This window comes from Mastigoproctus giganteus, chromosome 4 (assembly GCF_048544385.1).
Source record: "Mastigoproctus giganteus isolate SK-2022 chromosome 4, ASM4854438v1, whole genome shotgun sequence".
NCBI lineage: Eukaryota > Metazoa > Arthropoda > Arachnida > Uropygi > Thelyphonidae > Mastigoproctus > Mastigoproctus giganteus.
Window position 1 is genome coordinate 122,295,686 of NC_143578.1, and position 13,609 is coordinate 122,309,294.

A 13,609-nucleotide genomic window follows, 5' to 3' on the forward strand; every position below is an offset into this window, starting at 1 on the left:
ATTTTTAAGCATGAAACAGGTTTTTGAGCCAAAACAGGTGAAAAACAGGAGATTTTTAAGAAAAAGCAGGAAGTTTTTTTAAAATCCACACTGCACTAGAAATTGAGTTTCACTGGAAAAAAATAACCATTTTATATTAAAAACAGGTTTAGAATAGGATTGTTTAGCCAGTAAAGCATACTTTAAACATTATTTTACTTAAAATATTTCTTTATATGGATTTCTGTTAGGATATTCTATTAGACATCAGCTGATTTTGATTGCTTTGCAGACTTTGCCCACCCACTTCATAAATGTTGAGTCGAACTTTTGTTCATAACAATGGCCCTGCTGTCTAGACTTGGCTATCAGGAGCATTTCCAGTTTCACCAGAAAGAGATCTGAAACCAGTTTTTTCCTTTCTAACCTGGCTGAATATTCTCTCACACACAGCACTGCTATGAGGAATTTTTAAAATACAGTCGGTCCTCGTATAACACGTGTTTGCATTACACGAATTCGATCATACACGATTTATAAATAGGGGAATGTTATCTTATATAACACGAACCGAATTCGCTTATACACGATTCGCCTTTGTGTTTACAAGAAATGGCAGTCGAACGCGGAATCACCCCAACTGAACGCAACACGATAGCAATGAAGAAGAGTCTGAAAATGTATTTATGTGTTTTATATCAGTGAAGGGGAAACACATTTCACCATAATAACGTAAAAACCAACACAATTCCAGCTGTCGGTATAATCGCAAATGCAATTAGATCGAGTTTACTACCAGTTTATAACAAGTTCCACTAGCAGAAACGCAACTGGAAATTGTTTTTATTGTTTTATGGTAGTAACCTCCAAAAATGTGCTTTAGTAAAATGCGAGGTGTTAATTAATAGTGTATCTCGGGCTTTACGGTGTTGTTTATTCAGTTGCTACACGCGTGCAGCTTTGTTTATGTGTATCAAGCGTGCCTCCTCGTTTTGTAATTGTGCTTTATTCCCTAAAAATGAGTAAAATACTTAAAAGGTGTGAAAAGGAAGCGTCCTGGCGAAGACACTGCAGATTCAGAGAGAAAAAGAAGCAATATCGATAAACAGGCGGACTGGGTCAAAAATTCTTAACCGGGAAAATTTATAGTGGCCTCATACCACAGTTTATGGCCAAAATCACACCGGCCTCCCCCACCGTGGTTTCCCCCGTAAGGCTTATGGCCAGTCCGCTTCTGTCGATAGAGAAAAAATATGAAATTGTGAAACGCTTTGAGCGAAATGAAAGACCATGTGATATTGCACGTGCTACAGACCTAAATGAGGCAACGCCGAGAATTACAAAGAATGCAGAGAAAATAATTTTTATAGCATGAACAACTCAAAGTGTAATTAAAATCCATTAGATTAAGACACAAAGAATTGGAAAAGATGGAACGGCTGTCATCTCTTTGGATAGAAAATCAAACAAAAAACAAGTTTGCTTACGATAGAAGCAAAAGCATTAGCAATATTTTATTACAACTTACGTATTATAATTTATACTTACGTATTATAAAATACGTAAGTATTTTATTACGACTATTTTATTTAATATAATAATTTTTTTACGAATAAAATACGTATTTTATTCGTAAAAATACTTTTTTAGTATTAAAAAATACTAAAAATACTTTATTATGATATAATATTATTTTTATTACGTATTTTAATCGTTATAAAATACGTAAGTATTTTATAACGATTAAAATTACCCGATTATTTATTGTGTTTGGTAATGTTTTGGTTCCAAATGTGTGTTCAATCTTGGGTGGTCGGCACCTAACCCTACTTTTCCCATAGGGCCTGTTGTTTATATTGCACGATTTTGCATTGCACGAGAATTTCTAGGAACGCAACTATCGTGCTATACGAGGACAGACTGTACTAAGAATGACTTGGGACAATTCATTACATTTCAACTTTCTTGTGAACTTGTATGCCCCAACCAAAGACCATTATACATCAGTTCTTTCTTCTTTCATAATCTTGTTCTCACACCAAAACTGACAGACTTATGCTGTAAAATGTCTACTGCTTCATTTATTTCCTTATCTTTAATGACATCAAGAAGTACTGGAGACTTGTCCACATGAAATTTCAAATTTAAAAATCCACTGCCAATTGATGAAATTTATGCTACCTCAGCATTTATAAGAACATAATTTTTCAATGGGTACCACTTATTACCCATTGAAAAATGATTCTACATGCAGCTTCCTCACTGAACAAATGAACAAACTCTTCACTTCTTCTTTTAGACAATGTTTACTCTCCACAACCTCGGCAATGGAACTAACTATGCCTTAATCTGGTTAATTTTTCTACAGTAATCAATTTCTAAAATGAAAGTGGAAGATTTGAAAAGTGCATAAAATAAATTTGCACATAACATTCTTCAACATATCTATGAGTAATGACTTCAGTTCATGAATGCAAGATATTCTGTATTGAAGAGCTACAATTAGATTTTCAAATTTTGGCATTATTCAAACCAGAAAAGACTTTCTGTATGAGTGAAGATAGCATGCCTAGAATTATAAGTTTGTTTGGTCTGTTTAGGATTGCTTTTACAAAGTTTGCAACTCAGAATTTTTTTATTTTATTTTTTTCCAGTTCATCAATTTGTCTTCTTTCAAAACTTTTAAATCATAAACTGGATTTAAAATAAGTCAGTGCTGCTCACTGGTGGTTGATTGTTGTTGTATGGTTTCAGGCATATCAATAATTTAGACCATGTGCCACTGTGCACTGTGTGTACAATTATGTTCATGGGTTAACTGGCACATTGTGCATGCTGAAAAACCTGGAATAACTCATGGGGGAGCTCTATTCCCTCCATCTGAGATCACCGATTGTTGTACTTCTCAATTTGGTAACTTTTAAAAGTGCTCATATTGCTTTTTGCACTACCCCTAACCTCTTCTTTAAACAGACAGCAGCAATCTTTTGTCGAAGTTTACCATTGCTATACCAGTCTAGTTACACATTTAACAAAAGACAGTCAATGTATACATATGTACTTCAAAATCTTTTTTAATTCAATGGCATGCAAGAGCTGAAATTATTTAAATCTATCTTTCCTTTTAGCACTTCTTTCTAGATAGTATTAAATTTCACAGGAAGGCATACAGATCCCTTTTCAGCATAAGAATTAAAAAGATGACAAGGAGAGCCTATTTACCAACTGCAAGATCTCTTTTTATACCCTTGCTACTCCAGATTTTAGGCCCTACCATAACAGGCACATTATCAACACTAAGTGCAGACAGTTTTTTGAAGGAACTCTACATGCCTTCAAGTTGTTCAGAAGACATCTCATGTTGTAATCACCACCTAATGCTGTCAACAGGAGCAAGGTGCTTTTGATTATACGAAAAGTCATCACAATGGGCTGCAGCTTGGAATTTTTCAGAGCTGTCACTACCTCTTCATTTCCTATTCATGCAATTTCTCTAACAATGCTATTTTTTGCCATTTCACTACCAGGAAACATATTTCTGAATGATGTGTGTCTGCACAATCAGCATAGCTCAGAGAAAGATTATGTTCTATGACAAAAGATGCAAAGATGCATTTAGCAAACATGATCATCATCACCATGAAATTCAATGTCTATTTTTGCACTTATTTCTATGCACTGAATTCTGTTATTATGCTTATTTATTTGCAAATGTCTCATTACATTGCATTTCCCACTGCATGAAATTGAAACATGCCATCTACATTTGGTGCACAAAGCAAACATATCACCTTTTACAGATTTCACAAATACATGGAAAATACTGCATATATGTCTTCTGATATTTTATTCTGTATTTCTTTGGAATCTTACTGAAAGATATTGTTAAATTAACCTTCCACCACATGTGTAATGAAATATCATACATTACAGTGATAATGCAATTATTGCACGTGTTTCTGTTTTGTAACATTGACTCCCACAACACACCTGATAGCAATTCATTAATGAAAATAAGTAAAAAATTTGCAAAATTAAAAAAAAGAAAAAAAAAGGGGAAACTGAAACTAACTATTACTACGGCAAGACAGAGAAGAGTCAATTCTAGTTAAAAAGATGGATTCTCCACTGTAAATCTGAAGACTTGGCAGCTATGCATTATTCATTAATATGTTTTAGATTTCATTTCTCTCTTATAATGAGCTCAATGCCAGTTGCTGAAATAAAGCTTTTGAAAGAGTATAAAGTCTGCATTTATCAACAATAATCATTTATTAATGATTGCTGTTTGATAAATAAATGTAATAAATGACCTGTTCCACCCTGACAGTTTTATCTTATTTTTGAGTATTATTATATAAAACAAAGTATAACTGAATTTTCTTATTTACTAATAAGCTATGAAAGATCTTCATAGTCAACTGTAAGTGTATAAAATCTTCACATCAGATTTAACAATTAATAAATTTAACAGTATAAAATAATTTAAAAGAAATTCCTTACATTCATTGCAGAGTATGATAACACCCCTAACTGCATTAAGAGAACTAGATGCAGCTTTGAAGATCTGGAAAAAAAAATTAAATTAAAATTTGCTTTATAACAATACAGAAAAAAAAAAAAAAAAATGATAAAAAGCAATGCTTTCCAAACTAGCAAAGACCACAGAGCATCCCAAAGACAACTACTGATCCACAGATCAGAAGTGGTCTTTGGGATGTTTGTAGGTGATTCATGAGATGAACATCTTCACTTGAAGCTTGATATGATAAACTTGAACATTTTTACTCTAAATTTTTTTGCAAACAAGTAGACTATCCAATTTTGGAATAATGTGTTTCAAATATATTTGATGAAGTTCCATATATTTATTACTAGTTAGCTATTAAGAATTTTTTTTTTTTTTTTTTGTTATTAACAATCTCAAATTATATAATTTTCCTTTGAATTCTAATTGCTGATGTTAACACATATGTAAACAATTTTTTCTTGTCTACACAAGCGAAAATTGTAAACAAAGAGATATACACACATAACTGTTTCAAGGCTGTTTTAAGTATATTTCAAATAATCTGACTGTTTGAGTGAATTGGCTTGAAATCTCTCAGTACGCACTGGTATTTTGTAACTTCCAAGTAATGATAGACAGTTTATAATAGATGGGAGCATGAAATAGTGAGAAGGAGATCATGTTTGTCACTACTCTCTCTGACTTCAGCTAACAAAAGCTGAAATTCTTTGGAAATCAGATCCAGAAGTTCATGAAATTGAATCAAGTTACACGTAAATAGATGCAGAAGATATTATTCCAGAAAAAAAAAAAAAGAGGTAATTATAAGTTTTTTATGATATATATATATATATATATTTTTTTTTTTTTTTAGCTTTTTTAAAATTTCTGAACTAACTTTTGACAGCAATTTCATTCTAATTTTGAACAAATCAAAATGGGAAAAAATTAATATTTAAAAACATTACAAAACTATAAAACACTCCAGGAAGAAATCACTCCACAGAGCCATTCCTAGAGAAAAATTCACAGCTGAAGGCCACATACGAGGGGTGAGCATTTGCAAGATTTTATGTTCACAGCACAAACTTTCCATAACTGCTGCTAGAGGTGCTGTCCCTAATCGCTACTGAGCAGACTCTGTGTGTGCACGGCAGTATCCGTCAAACTCATCATGATGATCATCATCAGCCATTTTCAATCCACTGCAGGATGAAGGCCTCTCCTGCAACTTTCCAGTTCCTTCTGTTTTGTGCAATGGCCATGCATTTACTACACACAGACTCATGAATTTCATCTATCCATCTCTGCCTTTGTCTTCTAGGTTTTCTTCTAGCTCCTCTTGGGTACCATTCTGTTATTTTCTTAGTCCATCTGTCATCATGTCTTCGAGCTATGTGTCCTGCCCAAGACCATTTTAGTTCTTTAGTTTTGATAAGAATGTCCTTTATTTGAGTTTGCTGCCTAATCCATGTGTTTCTCTTCTTATCTAACAGTCTGATTCCCAATATAATTCGTTCCATTCTTCGCTGTGTAATTCTCAGCCTCTCTTCCATTCTTTTAGTGGGTGCCCAAGTTGTCCATAAGTCATGGTGGGGAGTATACATTGGTTCATTATTTTATGTTTCAGACAAATTGGGATATTGCTCCTCAGTATGTGACTATATTTCCTGAATGCTATTCATCCAAAATTTATTCTTCTCTTGACTTCCAGCCATTTATCATTATTACAGCTAATAACTTGTCCCAGATAAGTATATGACTCCACCTTTTCAATTACTGCTCCTTCAATCATTATATCCCTTTCTGTGGCATACTTGTTCATTACTTTTGTTTTAGCCATATTCATCTTTAGTCCAAAATCCTTACTAACTCTGCATAACTGATTAAGATTTTCCTCTAATTCTTTGGGATCGTGGCTTATTACCACAATGTCATCTGCAAATCGTAAATAGTTTAGGTACTCTCCATTCACATTGACTCTTTTCTGCGACCAGTCTAATCTTCTGAAAGCTTCCTCAAGGGCAGCAGTAAACAACTTCGGAGATATTGTGTCTCCCTGTCGAACTCCTTTCTCAATTTTAAATTTATTACTTTCTTTGTCTAGTCTAATAAAGGAGGTAGCATTCTCATATATTTTCTTAAAGATCATAATATATGAGGTATCTATGCCTTGTCTTTCCAGTGCCCAAAACATTGCCTTATGCTGTGTGGAGTCAAATGCCTTTTCATAATCCACAAATGCCAGGCATAATGGTGTTTTATATTCATTTGCCTTCTTCATTAGCTGTGACATTACGTGAAGGTGATCCATAGTTGAGAATCCTGTCCTAAAGCCAGCTTGCTCTTTCGGTTGATTCTAATCAAGTATTCTTTCTAATCTGTAAGTAATGACCCTTGTGAACAACTTTTAGATGTGGGATAAAAAGCTAATTGGTCTATAATTTCCAATTTATCTCCTTTCTTATGCAGCAAAACTACAGTTGCATTATTCCACTCCTTAGGTGCCACACCTTTTCTAATGTATTTTGTGAAGAGTCTTGCCAGTTTTTGTGTCATGTCTCTTCCTCCAAATTTTAACAACTCTACAGTAACTTCATCATCCCCCGGAGCTTTCTGATTCTTCATTTTTTTCAACGCATGTTCTACCTCATCAGCTAGGATATCAGGTATGTCGTATGTGTTACTAATTTGCGATCCATCTTGCCCACTGCTGGCATCATTCCCTCGCTCGTTGTCATATAATAGTCTTCTATACTCTCTATAACACTCTTTATAGTAGTTTTCTGCTATTTGAAATATGCCTTCTCTGCTATTCATAAGTACACCATTGCTATTCTTCAGTTTCAGTATCATTTGTCTTTCTGTATTACTGCTCATGACTGCTGATTTAAATCCTTTGTTTTCTCTTAATGTTTGTTCTACTTTTCTTGTGTTAAATTTTCTTATGTCCGCTCTGAGTCTCTTTCTAATGGCTTTGCATAACTCAGTTTACTAAATTTTCTCCCTGTCAGTGTTTTTCTTGCTTTTCATTTGTCGTCTTTGGTTCATCATGACAAGTGTTTCTCGACTGATTTTTTCTTCTTTGGATTTATTTTTACCTATAGGTTTCTTGGGCTTTATCAATTTCAGAAAGTTATAATATTCCTCGTTGATATCTTGGTCCTGAACAGTCTGCAGAAGCTCAAACTTGTTCTTAAGTTCCAGTACATACTGCTTTTTCTCCTCTTCTGTTATCTCAAAGATCTTTGTATTATTTACTTGAGTCAGTTTTTTCCTTTCTTTTCTTACATCTATATCAAGTGTGCACCTTACCATTCTGTGATCACTTCCAACATTTATCTTGTTCAGGACAGTAACATCATTCACGATATATCTTCTGTTAGTGAGGATGAAGTTGATTTCATTAGTTGTTAATCCACTTGGGCTCTTCCATGTCCACTTTCTGTCCACACTTTTCTTGAAAAAAGTGTTCATTACTGACATTCCTCTAGATTCTGCAAATTCCACAAGTCTTTCACCTCCTTTATTTCATCTGTTGAACTAGTATTGCACAAAGAGAATTTTTTTAGCAGCATGTTATTGACAATCATTTTGAAGCAAGTATCATGTTAGACATACAGATTGAACAGCAATATGTGATTCGTTATTGTGTCAGATGGGGCTTAAATGCATCGGAAACATTTAAATAGATCAATGAAAGGAAACAGTTAAATAGGTCAATGAAGGGAAACAGTTAAATAAACGAATGAAGAGTATGGTATTGAGTGTCTTTGTAGAATAGCCATATTTAAATGGCACAAGTGATTCAGTGAAGGCCATGAGTCTGTTGCAGTTGATCCAAGCCCTGGTCAGCCTTCTTCCTCAACAACTCCTGAGCAAATTGCAAAAGCCAGGAAACCTTGAATGAAGACAGGTGAATTACATTTTGTGAATCAGCTGTTAGAATGTCTATTTCATATGGTAGTGCTCACAATATTGTGAAAGATCACCTGAAAATGTTGCGAATCTGTGCCCGTTGGATTCCACACAATTTGACTCCAGAACAAAAACAGCAAAGAGTAGACTTGTGCAATGCTTGACTGTTTTGAAACACAGGGCCAAAACTTCTTAAATCGAACAGTGACATGTAATGAAACTTGGATATCTCTACCTTCACGTGGTAGTGGGGCTTGTATGCTCTAGTGATTCTGAGAGCTGTGTCGGTTGTAGCGCAGTTACTGGTAGGGCCTCCCAAGCCAGACAGGTCGAAGGTGAAGAGACAGATGAAAAAAGATACCCTGGTCCTCTGGGTTGGGGGTTGGACACAGGGCCGACAACCCTACCCTGTAAAAAATTAACCATTACATATAACTTGATGAATGAAACCAGATAGCGCTTATGGAAACCAACCAGGCCTCGAAATAAAGACACAAGTTTGGTATTGAGATTTGGAACCTGGATGGTACATACCCTGTTGCAAGCTGGTTCTATGAACAGAGTAGCGAAGGAAGTTGATAAGTTTAAGATGGATATTGTTGCTCTCCAAGAAGTTATATGGAAAGGTAAAGGTGTGATTAATAAGTTGAAATTTACAATGTATTACTCTAGAATTGATGAACAGGGTGTAGAATTTCTGATTTCTAAGAGAATGCACAGATCAGTACTTGCCTTCACACCAGTGTCTGGGAGAACGTGCAGCCTTAGAATTAAAGGAAAATTCCATAATGTGACCTTTATTAATGTGTATGTTCCAAATGAAGGTATGGATGATGATGCTGCAGATGGATTTTACAATGAACTCCAGGTTGTGTTGAAAGAATTCAGACATGATGCTATTATAACACTCAGTGACTTCAACACTAAACTAGGCAGGGAAGAAGTTTTCATGGGTCTATTTGGAAGACACAGCCTCCATGAAGAAACAAACAGTAATGGCCTTAGAGTAGTACAATTTGCTGCTGCTGCCAACAACTTTACCTGGTTCCCAAGAAAAAATATTCATAAAGGTACATAGAAAATCCCTGGTACAAATCAGGCTAATCAGATTGATCATGTAGTCTCTAAGAGATGGGCTACTGCAATTAAAAATATCCATTATTTTCGGGGCGCCCACTCAGATTCTGATCATTTTCTAGCGGGAGCCACATTGAAGTATAAAATAGCCCTAGTAGCAAGAGGAAAATTGAAAGGCTGACAAAACTAAGCAGTGGAATGTAGAGAAATTGAAAGATACACTTGTTGAAACAAAGTACCAGGCAGAGTTAGCCTGAAAACTGCAGGAACAGGAAATTAGTGACAAGACTGAATACGAATGGAGTTGCATAAAGGAAGCAATTCTGGGTGCAGCACACATAACCTTGGGTGAGACCTCGAGGCCAAGAAATGAGAAATGGTATGATGACGAGTGCTGAGTAGCAAGGGTGAAATGTTTGCAGAGGAATAGCAAACACTACAAGGGAAAACGGATTGCCGCAGCTAGGATATATAGAAAGAAAAAGAGAGAAGCTTTGAAGAGGAAGGTCAATGAAATAGTGGAACATTACAATGGTGGAAAGAGTATTTTGAGAGCATCTTGACAGGAGGTAAGACCGAAACAAAACAGCTTTGTACTATACAGTAGAGCCATGCATTGAAGACTCTAGCATTGAAGAAATTCGAAAAGTACTTAAAGAAGGATGATAACCCTGCTTTACTGTAGAGGTATTACATTGCTGAGTGTTACTTACAAGGTTTTGTTGGGAGTTATTTATAACAGATTGGCAGCATATTCAGAGAAAATCAATGGAGAATATCAGTGTGGTTTCAGACCCAATCGCTCAGCAACTGACCACATTTTCATCTTAAGGCAGATACAGGAAAAATCATTTGAGTACAATATGCACTTATTAACTTATATGTAGATTTCAAACAAGCTTTTGATTCCCTCAACAGAGAGGAAATGATAAATGATTTCCTTCTCTTGTGTTAATGACACCAGTGCTATTGTCAAAGGGACGACTCCCTTTGACATTAACACTGGTGTTAGACAAGGCGATGCACTCTCTCTACTGTGTTATTTAACTTGGTTTTAGAGGTGGCTGTCAGAAAATTAGAAGTGACTGGACACATAGGTACAAAGACAGTGTGGGTCTGTGCATATGCTGACGATGTCGCTGTTATCAGTAGGACTAGAGGGGCATTGTAGGAAACAGTGGCTAGGCTGGATAATGAAGCACAAAGAAGAGGATTTAGGATAAATGAAACAAAGACAAAATATATGGAAGTCTGGAGAACGGCAGATAACATGGAAAATTTAAGAACCAGTGGCTTCTCGTTTGAGCATGTTCAAAATTTCACCTATCTAGGCTCGCAGATAAACCAGTTCAACTCTATTACTAATGAAATAAAGTCCCATATCCTGAGTGGAAACAGATGTTTCTATGCACATGAAAAACTAATGGAGTCCAGAATATTGAACAGACATTTAAAATTAAGAATACACAAAAGTCTCATTACACCAGTTGTGACATACGGTTGTGAAGCTTGGACATTAACAAGTAAAGATGAGCAGTTGTTGAGAGTGTTCGAGCACAGAATTTTAAGAAAAGTTTTTGGGCCCATACAAGACAGTGATGGATCCTGGAGGTTCAGAATGAACCATGAACTTGACCATTTTATTCAGGGTGTGGACATTGTCAGATTTGTAAAGAGCCAGAGACTTGCCTGGTTGGGATATGTTATGAGAATGGATGACAGTAGAACAACTAAGAGTATAATGAAATGGAAGACTACTGGTAGGAGGGCAAGAGGAAGACCATGGAAAAGATGGACGGATGAAGTAGAAGACTTAAAGGTCATGAGAATAAGAAGTTGGAGAAGTTTGACTTCTGGGAGGGCTTACTGGTGGAACATCGTTGAGAAGGCTACGACCCATCCTGAGTTATAACGCCAGAAGAAGAAGAAGAAGTATGAAACTTGGATTTTTCACTATGATCCAGAGAGCAAACAACAGTCAAGTGAGTGAAAGCATTCTGATTTAGTGAGATCTAAGAAATTTAGCTTCTCATTTGGCTGACAAACAAATGGGTTTTGGGTTTTTTTAATATAAAAAGCATTCTTGTTATACATTTTGAGCCGCGAGTAAACAACTACGCGTAAAGAAACATAAACTGAGGTTCTCGGAGTCAAACGTCACCACATCATTCACGAGAAACATCAAGAACTTTCTGGTGTGCAGTGGTTTCTCCATCAAACAATGCTAGGCCCCATAAAGCTAATATTGTGCAGCCAGTGATCACTGCAATAAGTGCTGAGGTTCTGCCACATTCCTCTTATTCATCTGACTTAGTCCCATGTGATTTCTTCCTGTTTCCATGTCTGAAGAAAGCTCTGAAAGGCAAGTGTTTCATGTCCAACAACGATGCTTGCAGAGCCACAATGGAAGCACTTTGCAGTCTTTTGAAAAATGACTTGCAAGAAGTATTTAATGTGTGGGTATGATGGTGGCGAATGTGTGTAAAGCTCAAGGGAGAGTATTTCGAGAAGGAAAGATGTCCTATTGGATTCGACACAGAAGGTTCAGATGATGACAATTAAGATAAGATCTTGCACAAGTCCACAAATTAAATGATCACCCCTTGTACATTTTCTGAACTCATTTCTGAAGGCGCATAGTCTTATGGATGTGACAATTCATTGTATGCGTTGTGCTGTAGCACACTGTTCTAAAATCATGCAATTTACATGATGATGCTTTAAACAAATAAGCAATGGTCAAGCAGTATGGAATTTTTAATTTTTCACATGTCCAATTTACCACACCTATTTATGTTAATAACTGATAGCTACTTTGCCCCTACATCCCAAATGTTGTGATCCTTTCTCAGAACCATAAACCGTAGAGTTAATTTCTCATAATCACAAAACTCATTTAATTATGTTTCTACTAACAAAATGACATCAAATGCTTCCAAGAATTGAAAATATTTAAAATTTTGGTGTCTAGTACACCTTTGAGAGCACTAAAGGTAACATCAAGGTTTTTCTTGAATTTATTTAATGGATGACTTAACATTCTAAATGGTTTAACTGCCATATTTAAAAAGATAGCACAGAATTTAAACATAAAAAAAAAAAAAAAAAAAAAACTTACATAGTTGTTCCAGTTAAACGGAAAAAGTGGCGAATAATTTTTTCGGCTTCTGAATCTTTCCCTAATTTTAGATACAGTTTAACTAGAATCTGTAATAGGAAACAAAACATAATACATGTTAAAATAAAAGAGCTTAAAAATGATATTTTACTTCAAATAAATGATTGTAATACTTCTCAAAACAAAATAATGCATGCAATACCAATACAGATTATTGTGCTGGTGGAGAGTGCCACTTCATTATGTTCTTTGCCACATGGCAGGCTATGTGGCAAAAACTCGAAACAGATAAAACTCAATCATAGCTTTATCTCTTTCTGTTCCTAGCTCTCTCCTTCAAGCCCACAATACCCATTAGCCCTTATTATGTATTAGTATTTAAATTTACATTACATACCATTGCATCCCCCCCAGGTATGTGAGAAAAAAGATGAATTAGTGAGTGAAAAAAAAAATAAATAAATAAAATAAATAAATGTGTGTGTGTATAATCAAACAGAAAAAAAAAAAATATATATAAAATATAAGAAAAAAGTATAAAAATAGAATGCAAGTGAAGTGAGACAGCGGATTATGAATGAAGTAAATGTCTCTCTCTCTCCCATCCCCACCAGGTGGGGGGAGTTACCCCTTCACCTGGTGGGTTCCCCAATGCCAGCTAACATATCCCACCCCCCCCAGAGCAGGATGGCAGTTTCACCTTCCTACTGGATTCGACACTTATATGGACCTGACAATGATCACTGATGGAGACATACTGTAGCTCTGCTGCCGACATGCCATTTGGCGATCTGAACTGGGTGCTCAAACCGGGTTCTATTCTTTTAATACTCTTGCTGCTCCAGTTTTTTTGTTTACCACAATAGGCACATCATCAACACTAAGTGCCAGACAGTTTTTCAAAGGAATCACTCATGCTTTCAGGTTATTCAGAAGAATATGCCCAATGCTGTACCCTGAAGTATCAGCTTCTAATGATGGGCAAGCAGCTTTCAACTTTACATTTT

At 35.5% G+C, this 13,609-nt stretch overlaps 1 protein-coding gene across 2 annotated transcripts in view; it reads right to left on the bottom strand.

Moving 5' to 3' along the window:
* LOC150087035 (tetratricopeptide repeat protein 37) overlaps positions 1–13,609 on the bottom strand; it is a 702,248-nt gene that overhangs the window by 129,626 nt on the left and 559,013 nt on the right. For both annotated transcript variants that reach the window (XM_090371768.1, XM_090371767.1), the window contains exons 36-37: positions 12,603–12,691; positions 4,483–4,546 (exon numbers count right to left, since the gene is read on the bottom strand). In XM_090371768.1, the coding sequence (XP_090227894.1) occupies positions 4,483–4,546; positions 12,603–12,691 (153 nt within the window). The remainder of the gene's footprint in view (positions 1–4,482; positions 4,547–12,602; positions 12,692–13,609) is intronic.